General features: G+C 49.2%; 1 protein-coding gene across 1 annotated transcript; it reads right to left on the bottom strand.

Annotated features, from left to right (window-relative positions):
• Positions 1 to 617: 617 nt before the first annotated feature.
• On the bottom strand, positions 618 to 10,892 carry DONSON (DNA replication fork stabilization factor DONSON). Its single transcript, XM_078616333.1, has 10 exons — positions 9,751 to 10,892; positions 9,404 to 9,472; positions 8,820 to 9,005; positions 7,301 to 7,479; positions 6,586 to 6,764; positions 5,298 to 5,370; positions 4,790 to 4,897; positions 3,767 to 3,965; positions 3,101 to 3,322; positions 618 to 2,232 (listed from the first exon to the last, which is right to left on the bottom strand). The coding sequence occupies exons 1-10, from the start codon at positions 10,207 to 10,209 to the stop codon at positions 2,095 to 2,097; spliced, it is 1,812 nt and encodes a 603-aa protein (XP_078472459.1). The 5' UTR covers positions 10,210 to 10,892; the 3' UTR covers positions 618 to 2,094.
• Positions 10,893 to 11,003: the final 111 nt, after the last annotated feature.

Consider the following 11,003-nt stretch of genomic DNA (forward strand, 5'->3'; position numbering starts at 1 on the left):
AACCGCAGCTCAGTCAGCCACCCTGTAAAAGGCCTAGCGCTGGGTAAGCAGATACATGCGCTGCTGTCTGCAGCTAAACCCTCCACTCGCCACGGTCGATGCGCTCCAGTTGGCGAGGATAAGTGTGGACGCACGTGCACCCCTTTAAATGGCCCGTTGGCTGTACAACAAGGGCACGTGGCATGCATGGCGTGGGCCTGACTATCCAATTTTTTCCCCAACATTTTACCAGGTAAGGCCGACTGAGCTACATCGCTTTGTCAGATGCCACCCGGTCACAAATTACAGCTCAACGGAGTGGCACCTCACGTGGATATCTATCGCAGCCAAATACTCTGAAGGTTTTTTTTTCAGACGCTGTCTTTCCGACAGCCCTGTTCTTCACCTGAGGACGGCTGCTTGCGTTGTGGCCGAAACGTCATGAGAATTGTATTTTATTATGTTTTATTTTTTATTTCCCTTCTACGTGACTTTACCGAAAGAACCAAGAAGATGACTGAAGCGTGTTACGCACCTTACGTCACCAACCGTGCTCATCGGAGGTGCTCAAGTGGATTGTCTCAAGTGTGCCTCTGGATAATTCTCAGCATTAATACTCTCCATGATTCTTCACATACTTTTCAGAGTTCTCCTTTTCGATCCATTTAATGTGGAAAAAAAATCCATATTTTTATAAATTTTACAAACATTTCTCGGTAAAAAAGTATAATCAAAGTTTAATACTTCCAATAGTTTAAAAAATTAAAATAGGTTTGGCCGACAAATATTCAACTGTAAAAATACGCACACATCTCACTTGGATAACAGCAAGAACATGTTTGTACAAGATGATAAGTTATATAACTGGCATTGTATACACGCGGCATGTAATTTCATCGTTCTTACACTCATGATACGTATCGCACATGGCATCGTGCGTTTAAGAATCAATAAAATTTGTAGACGTTTTATGTCGTTGGTTTATGAGAGATCCTATGAGGACCATAATGGCAAAATAATTGATACCAAATTGTAACAATTCATCAAATCATGAAGGGGGAGAATGCCACGTGGCCACTGCGAAGTTGCCACGTTTCCATGACCGCTGGGACTAGAGCCAGGCTGGTTCACAGACCGGCAAAGTGGGATCGACCCACATGGAGCCAGCGCATCGCGTGTTCCCTAACTGGGCTGGACGGTTCCTACTCATAACAAGGTTGCACAATTTGATCCGTGCCACCCTTGGAAACAATAGTGACGGGGTAATAGGATGAGCGTTCAATGGCGTACCTGAGTTAAAAATAGGCATAATGGTTTTCAGCTTGGAATAGTAAAACCTCACCAAGCTTACAGTAATCTAAGTGAAAACAAAATGTAAATCCCCTCTTGCTTCGGGCAGGAGGGGACGAGTGCATGAATCCGCGCGGCTCTTGAGTGAGCGGGAACAAGACCCATGCTGTGCTGGAATGGCCCAGAAGCGTCACTGTGGCGACAAGCCAATTTCTCAGTGGTCGTGCAAATGGGGCATGTGTGGACTACAATGTATAATGTGTGAGCCCTGCAGGTAGTTTTAAACTCTGTGCATTTCTCTCAAAGCAATGCTCGAGTGTTAGATTTGTTCGAACTTCTACACTATTATGTGTGTTGTCTGTGCGAGACCTGTTAACTCAGTTTACCATTAACTCCTGGGTCTTTCCTGTAAACTTCCAGCGAGCCTTCGACACTTCACGTGGCCTCAAATTGCATGTAGCCAGCGCAAGAGATGTGGTGACATCACCGTCACTCGTGGCTAAAGGCAGCTGTTGTCATTTTATTGTTGTGCTCGTGAGGTGTGATAAATTACACCAATCTGTTAACCCATAACGTCAGCGGCTGTGCCGTAACATCTTTCCATTGAGCCTTTGCCACAGCACGGAGCCTTTGCCACAGCACGTAGCCTTAAACTGCGCTTCACCTGGCAAAGCACTGACGCGATGTCACCGCCACCCCGTGTTACGTGGCAGCTACCTGCAGTCGGGCTGTTCAGCCTGTACAGCAGCCTGCATTGCAGCCATGGGGAAGGTAACCATCCCACGTGGTATATATATATCTGTAACGCCGGTGCCAGCGGTGCGCTCAGAGCTTCCACGTGTAGGTGTGACGTTCTGCACTGAATTCCCGGACAGCTCGCTTGCCCAGGCAGGGCGGAACCTGCAGCTGGGAGCAGGTGGCGGGCAGCAGATTGAAGCCCGACAAGTCGCACTCTGCTCCAGCCTGCAAGGCAAGGCGCACCGGTTAGAATGCATCCGTGAAGTACGCCGTCTCAACCAATATTATCCATAAGAGGTATTTTGGGTTAGATCACGTAAATATAAATGTGTCGTTAAACCCGCAACAACCCGACACAGCCAATGAGTAACGTTTGTCACGTAATGAGAAAGTGCCAATTCGTTACTAGTACAGCACACCGGTGTGTTGGGGGGTTAATGTAGTCATATAAATTACAATGGATATCATTATTAAAAAAACCTCAATTATGGATCTGTAAAGTAGTCCACCACAGCCAACAATACATCCACCATGCATCGGGAGCTTGCTAACCGACGCTGAAGCTCTCCTCCTCTGCCTTTAATCTTCCACCGCCCCTAATTGTAGCAACTTCCACGGGCCGTTGAACTTTCAAACTTTTCCCACATTCCCTTCGATCCCACAAGACAATCCTATGCTCTCTGGCCGATCGGACCATCAAAGTAATTGGCCGCTTCGCGCACCCAATCATTCGGCAACCCAGCTAAGTGGCCAACCAATGGGAAACTCCCACGACTAATTCAAATGGTTTCGTGTGTACGCTAGCCGTGAGTGACTTGTCATTTAATTATTCATTAGGATCGCCTTTCGGTGTCCTCTGCACATCTATATGCTGTATATGCAGTGGCGGACACTGCCATTGTGTAATGGTTTGAACTCCCGGCGCGGCAGTCAAAACAATGGTGCACGTTTCCAGCACGTTTCCAGCACGTGTCGCAACACATGAGACATCACGCCGACCAACGTGCGGCACAAGCCAACAACGCATCGGAGAGCTACACGGAGGGGGATTTGCGATCGCTTTGGCGGTCTGGGGGCCGAGTGGGGCGGTCACCTGGCTGGGAGCCGACGACGGCGATGGCTGCGCAAGAGCGGAGTTAAAGGCGGCGCTGGGCTCGTGCGTCGATATGGTGGCGCAGAAGTCACCGCCCTGAGCGGCCCCCAGTAGCGTGGACACCTCGTGCAGGCAGTGCGGGAGGATGGGCCCCGCCAGCTCCAGGCTGTAGCGCTCGCGCAGGCCCGTGCCGTGCTGCGTGCGCACCACACCGCTCCGGCTCTGTGGGCGGAACGGCGGCGTGAATCACGTTGGCGCACTCGCCCAACCAACGCGGACACTCCTGTTGCGGCTAGATGGCCGCAGCTATACATGTGCAATAAAACGGTTGAATTTGTGGTGTGTGTGTGTCTTTCAATGGAAAAGACAGGGCTGTAGGTAACCGAAATGGAGGGTTGGTAGGGAGCCTATGGGAGAGAATGTGGGGGATGGAGCACGTGGGTGGGACCACAGATGCGGAATTGGCGGTATTCAGAGAAGCACATTGAGGGAGAACTGTGAAATGACGCTCATACAAAGCCACAAGCTGTTCCTCATTATGAAATGAAAATGTACAGTCAAGAAAGGAGGGGTCACCCGGATAAAACAAAAACACAGATGATGTGAAACGAACGTAAATTAGGCTATGTGCGTTTTTAGTGTATGGTTGTGTATGCGTGTACCGACCCTGAGCGTGTGCAGTGCTGCCCCGCGGAAGGGCAGAGGTGCAAGCAGCGTTGGGGGCAGCCCGGTCTGGACACCCGAGCCGTTCACGACCGCCCGGCTGCCCAGCAGGAAGTTGAAGAGGCCAAAAGCATCGGGGCCGCGTGCGAGCACCAGAGACTCGGCCTTGTGATCCAGGCGGGCGATGCCCTCACTGCGCTGCCTGTGACGCCGCTTGTAAAGGGTTCTCAAAAGAGAGCAGCGGAACTGTGAGGACGAGCTGCTTGGTGGTGACACACGACACAGCTGTGTTCAGAGATCCGGCCCAATGGCATAAACCATAGCCTTGTTTAGTGATATCATACCGTAAACTATCGCAGCATTGCCTCAACCTCGATCAACAGCCCCCATTCCACCGCCCTCTCAATTCCTCTACTTGTAAAATTGTGGCACCAATTAATTGTCCAAAGTGCAGCACTGCATTTGTTTGCTTACACCACTGCTAGAGGAAGACTACCTTACAAGCTCTCGAGCCCTTCCAGAGGGTATTTTTGGCCTCTTAACTTCCACACTGAGCAGATATCTAGGAAAAATTTCGATTTAAAGCTTTCGTGACTGCAGGGATTCATCTTCTTGGTTCTTTAGGTAAAGTCACGTAGAAGGAAAATAATAAAAATAAAACATAATAAAATAATTCTCACGACGTTTCGGCCACAACGCAAGCAGCGAGAAGACAGTCTGACTCTGTCTTCTCGACAGACTTGTTCTCCACCTGAAGACGGCTGCTTGCGTTGTGGCTGAAACGTCGTGAGAATTATTTTATTGTTTTATTTTTATTATTTTCCTTCTACGTGACTTTACCGAAAGAACCAAGAAGATCTTGGAAAAAGTCAAAGTATTTGCCCTTTATCTCACTGCGTATGACCTGTCGATTGACTGAAGTGTACCCATTTATACTGAGACTGAATCAGCGATCTCTGGATTTCAAAGTCCAGTGTGCTAACCATTACACCACCGCGGCATGCGATGCCTACAGCTCAAGGATACAGCTTTATTTGTGCCGGGTCGAGCTTGGGAAATTTTTCGTTGATGCCGATCTCCTTGAGCCACTCGGCACCTCCCATCAGCTGCTCGTCCTCTTCGCTCTGCTCCTCCCTGGACATGTGACGGTCACACTTCATAAGCATCAACATCGCTTGGCCCTCTTATATGTACTGCAAAGGGTGTTCATTGGAACCAATATATTCAATTCGCAGAGCTGGAACACAGCCAAATCAAGTGACCTTTTTAAAATCATTGGTGACCAGGCTGAGACCATTAACCTACTATGCTTCAGAAGCCCATTTAATGACAGATTGGTAAGACCCAGACTTGACATCCAGGATCTCAGCAATGTTGGCTCAGTGCTCCGACACAGAAATAACTCCCTGTGCTGCCAGTTTTCGGTCATTTTTTATTTACATTTCAAAAAGGAAACTAGAATGACATGCTTGCTCGTGTTGGTCCACACATGCAAATGCAATTCACCAGCTCCAAAAACTTAGTTCAAGCTCACTTGCAAATTTCCTCGCCATCATCTCCCCATCTCTCTGGCATCTCCTCCACCAGTGGCATGCAGAACTCAATCCCTGCACACACCGCAAGGCAGGGAACGCAGATACATGGATGAACCTTCAAGGGAGCATTGTCATAATCATCGCAACTTTGTGGATAGCCGATAGAGCTCTTTCAGTTAACATATTTATTCACTAAATTACCTTCTACAGTTTTTTGTTCTATTTAAAGTGATGTTTACTTTATGGATTATGAACCTAAACTAGGGCTAGAGATAGTCATCGGGTAGTGTAGAAACGAGCAGTTATGTATTTTTTCAACTGCACATAGAGAACAATGTGCCTGGACAGAAATAAAACATCTGAAATGCTCCCATTTTCAACTTTTTGGCTGGCAGCTAAAGTATGACATGACAATGATGACGATGTCATCATGACCAAAGCTATCAATGTCCCCACACCTCGCCACCGCTTTCTACACAGCAGCCACTCGACCTCTATGATGTGGCCCAACAGTACCCCACCGCCTGATCTTAGGTCTCCTATTTGGTGACCGGACCAAGGTAAACCACTCCAATGCCTGTCTCAGTAGTTGGCCCTCCTCCACTCTGCACACTTCCTACCCAGTGCAACCGCGGGGTGCTACAGTGGCGAGATGTTAACTACCTCGCCCGGTATACAGGGGGTCGTGGGTTCAATCCCAACCCTGACGCCTGCTGCTGTATATTTGTAGTTTGCGTGTTGAGCTATCATTTGTCCCCAGGTCGCCTCTGAAAGAGAGCTATATAAAATAAAAACTAAGTTTAATTTAGTTTAACCATTTTTTGCCTTTTCACCACGACAGCACTCACCGGCCAAGTTACTTTCCAAATGTCCGCACCACTTGTCGTACCTTAGTACAGAATTTCTATTTGTACTCAAATACCAAGAGTCCAGCTCTCTGACCCATCCAGAATGGTGATGAGGATTGTGATAACAAGAACCATTTCGGTGACAATAATCTACAATCATAATCTTTGGATTCATAGCCTGCTTAAATGCCTGAGCATCTCACAGCGCCTTGCATTACATCTCATTTCAAATATTCAAAGGAACCCCCCCCCGCCCTCCCCAGTGGAAACTGTCTCTGTGTGGCAAAAGATGACTCTCATCACCGACCTACAAGTGTAAATTCTGCCAGTCGGGGGGTGACGATTACTACGTGTTTGGACTAAGACCCCGGCACGCAACGGCCTACGACTCTTTTGGAATGAGGAGGACGATGGAGCGGTGACGGAACGGCGACGGCACCTTCTCTCTTCATGGCCTCGCGGAGGCCCCGGGTGGTGGGGGCCATGGCGGCGGTGACCACGTCGCTCCCTGCCAGCCCGGCGGCGCGGAACAGCACCGAGAATTGTGCGGCGCAAACGTAGAAGAACGGGCAGAGGCCAGAGCGCAGCTGCGTGTACAGGGAGCTGAGGCTGCGGGACCTGCAACAACACAAACAACAACGACGCTGCGGTGCAAGCCACCACAACTTATCTTTACACTCTCTCATGTGTTTTTGAGTTGCACCGCGGGTTGTCCAGCACGATGTCGAGCAATACACGGCACAACCCGAAAAGATCCTCCGTGTAGCCTGAACAGACTGTAGGGCCAAGTGCTGTCAACGAGCACAATGAAGGCCAGCACGGTAGTACCGTGGCCAGCCGCCTTTGTCTCCCCAATGGGGATGTTTACACACCGCACCAAGCACTCATTTGAGGTGGAGTTAACCTATGGGAGGCCTAAGACCGGTTCAGATAATCGTAACTGGTGTTGGCTGTGAGCGGTAATCAAACTCAGGTGGCTGGATTCGTAGTGCTGCGTGCTAATCGCTACACTACTGCTCCCCACACACACACTTTAGTATGTCTGTCCGCACCACGACACAGATATCCGCACAAGGATGCCGTTGGACACACATGGGGGAGCAGTGCGGAGTACGGAGATCAAAAGAGGACAAAGTAACTGAGGGCGCACGCACCACTCGGACAGCAACACGGACTGCAATCCCGTATCGCTGGCCCAAGGCGCGCTCTTCCCGGCCATGTGACGATCGTTGCCCATCCTGGGGAACGTGGGCAGCCAAGGGAAGGACGGCCACACCCAGTGCGTGGTGCTGCGCAGGAAGGCGCTGCGTAGTGCGCTGCTCCTTGCTGGATCCTGCGTTGTGGTAGACAAGAAAGATGAGGCATTTCAACTCTCCCGCGTAACTTCAGGTTGATGTCCTAGGTTTTGTTTCACGTGCTGCAAGTTTTTACACAATTTAATTCTTTATTTCAGTTCCTGAAGAAGCTGCCAGCATGGCGAACTATACTGTGGAATTGTGAAAAGCTACAAAGAAGTAAGGCATCTCAACACCTTAGGAGTCCCTACATCCATCTGCGTAACATCTTCCATGACCGCCATTTCATGACCCCCACTGCCAATGAGACACTAATCCATGCCTTCGCCACATCTCAGCTCATATAATGCAACTCCGTTCTCTATAACCTCCTAAACCACTCATCACCCCACTGCATTTGATCCAAAATTCCAGACTTCTCCCCAACACCTGTAAACGTGAACATGTACCCAATATTTCGATCACTCCACTGCTTTCCAATCCAATCCAGGATCACCTTCAAAGATCGCAGTCCATGTCTCAAGAACCTCCACTGACTTGCCTCTGCATACCTCATCCCTTTCTCTTGCTGGTGATGCGGTCTCTCATATGTTTGATATTACACGCCTCAAGGCACATAGGCATATGCGTTTCATAACATTAGCATAAAACGTAAGTAATCAATTCTTACAAATATGGTTTAATCCAATTTATCATGAGCATCAGCACTGCCTGTGCATTTTACTGGGCATGTCCTCTAAAAGAGAAAATTATTTGGTTTGAGGCACTTTTTCCTCCAACTTACCCTCTGGGATATCTAGAGCATCACAGATGGATGGATACATCCCAATTATATAGATAGGAGTTTTAAATGTCTGGTTACATTTCGGCAACATATTCCTTTTAACTTTGTTAAAACCAAAAAGCGTGAGTTAACTTCAACACCACATACCATCAGCATTTAAAAACCAGAGACTCTCTCAAACCTCGATACAATGCCAGTTTCCAACAATCCGGTAGACACGTGGAGGTTTAGAGGGATGAGACTCTTGAGATAAAATATTCATTCTACCAAGTGCGTGTGCAGATTTATCGGCCTTGCTCAAACGTCTCAAACTTTAATAATGGATGGTTATTTTAAATGTTTCCACTCTTTGTCAATCCACAGCTGGATAGATGCCTCCACAAGTCGTGTCGGTCATGAGGTTGTTTGAGCATACTTCACCAAGCTGGCCAGTGCGGGCTTGGCGGGTGGAGCCTTCGGGACTGGTTCAGATATCACTCGCCGTGGCTGAATATTGAACTCAGGTCACTGGGATCATAGCACTACGCTAACCACCTCAGCGCCACGCTGATCGATGATACCTTTACAGACAAGCTGTGCGCAATTACCAGTCACCTCGATGTGTTGTGGGAGTTGGGCGGCCGGGTTGGGCTGGTGAAAAGCCAAGCCTTGGGCCTCTTCAATGGCCTTGAAGTGCTCCACCCAGGAGAAAGGCAGGCTCGAGGTGAACAGAATCCTCGTCTTGACGCTCCAGTCCGGTGGTAAACGCTCTCCCGACTCGCACCCACGGGTCTGCTCTGCCTGCTCGAACAAAGGACACGTCGTCAACTTACAATTAACAAAGGAAGAAAAAAAGAGCCATGGATATGGATGGCTGTAACGTTTTACAGAATCCACACGACAACGTTGCGCCAAGCCTAATTACAGCACAACATCAGGAAGCGTGCTCCTTGGCTGCCAGGGAGAATACTTTTACCACTTTTTTTTTTATATCCCAAGGTTTGGGAAATCGTTCAATCAATTTGCCAATCCAATTCCTGCATTTCAGACGGACGGCGTTAATGCATCAACCTTTTCAACCTTATTTGGAGAGAATTGGCGTTTGCGTAATCTATGGTTACATATGTTAACGCAGATCCATTGCCTAACAAAGTCGGTTTTGAAAAGACCGTTTCTAATTCATTACTGATTTTCTGTACCTCGTCCTGTTCAACTTGTGATGTTACATCGCCTTGCTCCAGTGGGGATCCATCTCCAGGCTCAGCCTTCTGAAATAAAACAGCACAAGGATTGATTCAGAAATATGCTCTCATTTGTACACGGAAGCAGTCATACTCACAAAGACATCTAAAATATGTATCACCTTCTCTGAAAGAGAAAACCTAAAAGGGCATTTACTTACTGAATACTCCCATGTACATCTGTTAATCTAGAAAGCGCAGTCATCAAACAGCAGGACCATCACCAGAACATGTACAACAACAATAACAATATCTTCTTGTGCCCGTCACATCACCCACTTCTCCACAAACAATGCCACGTCAACCTGCTGCTGTTGCTTTTGTTGCTGTCCAGCGCTGAGCCCTTTCAGAACGTCCAAGAGCCTTTCTCCTCCAGCTGCCCTCGACGACGGAGGGGTTCCACGCGGAGCTGCGCGCTCGTCCCCACCACGAGTCGCCCCCGTGTCGTCCCCACTCGGCTCCTTACGAAGCTCCTCGTCCCCAGCGACCCCACCGCCATCACCGGCCAGGGCCGCCCGCTTGTTTGCCGGCTCCAAGCCACGGCCGAGCGCGTTGTTGTTGTTGAGGCTGGCGAAGGGATTCCGCCTCTTGGCGGATGGAGCGGCCGGGCTGCGTGATGAAGCGGGGACCGAGGAGGAGGACGAGGCTGGAGAGCCACTGGACGAGAGACTCTGTCTGGAGGCCACTCCACTCAGCCGCCTCTTCAACTTCAGAGTGCCGGGGGGTCTCTTAAAGCTCGGGGAGTAGGCGACGTTTTCTTCCATAGCTCTGCGCTCTGCGCGATCAAATGTATCGATGAGACGAAGGTTGATGATCAGAATCTTTCTTTAGACGGAAGGAATCCGATGAGCTATGAAGCTCTTTGCTGTCTACAGATGTCCGGCTCAGCAATCAGACGAAGGTCAAGTCCATGACGCGTGCCGCGTGGGACCAGAGTAGATTAGTTCTGGTTCACACGAATTGCAATTAGGGCACGAATGTTGACTTTATGGTGCCAGAACGAGACCAGCAGCACAGAAAGCAGTCGGAAGGAGACGGCGAACAGGAAAATGCAGTACACACACGAGACGGATTGTATGCACAGTACACAAGAAAATCACAGGGCCAAGTGTCTCGTTTCATAAACCCAGTTACAAACGAGGCAGCCGATGCCACGGGGTGACCGTACAGAAGTCACCAACAGTACAAACGAGACGGACAATTAAGAAGAGGCAGTACACGCGACACCGACAATGCCGACGAGACGGTGCTGACAATGAGTCGGTAGAGAGAGGAGGGAGCTATGGAGAAGGCGACGGTGCAGACGAAACAAGAATAGACGGTGTAGAGTGGGCAGTACAGAGACGACAGCCAGAGGAGACGGCAGAGAGGGTACCGGGTCGAGACAGGCAGAGGCAGAGGATGAGCACCCAAATCGTCGAACCTCGAGCGCCGCTTTCCCGCGTAATTTCCGTGACCTCTGACCCCGTGACGTACGCACGATGATATTTAAATTTGTAACAAAACGACTTTAAATGTTGGATTTTTTTTATTACTCGCTTTAGTAGTAAGGTGTTAA

The sequence above is a fragment of the Lampetra planeri genome, chromosome 50 (assembly GCF_965212315.1).
Source record: "Lampetra planeri chromosome 50, kcLamPlan1.2.h2, whole genome shotgun sequence".
Lineage (NCBI taxonomy): Eukaryota > Metazoa > Chordata > Hyperoartia > Petromyzontiformes > Petromyzontidae > Lampetra > Lampetra planeri.

Bases quoted from the DNA above. Each gene is read 5' to 3' on its own strand.
- DONSON (XM_078616333.1), bottom strand. From the start codon at position 10,209: ATGGAAGAAAACGTCGCCTACTCCCCGAGCTTTAAGAGACCCCCCGGC. The intron at 6,765-7,300 runs GTGCGTGCGCCC...GTGTTGTTGCAG, and splicing joins TCCGTGTTGCTGTCCGAGTG to GTCCCGCAGCCTCAGCTCCC. The intron at 3,323-3,766 runs GTCGGTACACGC...TTCCGCCCACAG, and splicing joins CAGCACTGCACACGCTCAGG to AGCCGGAGCGGTGTGGTGCG.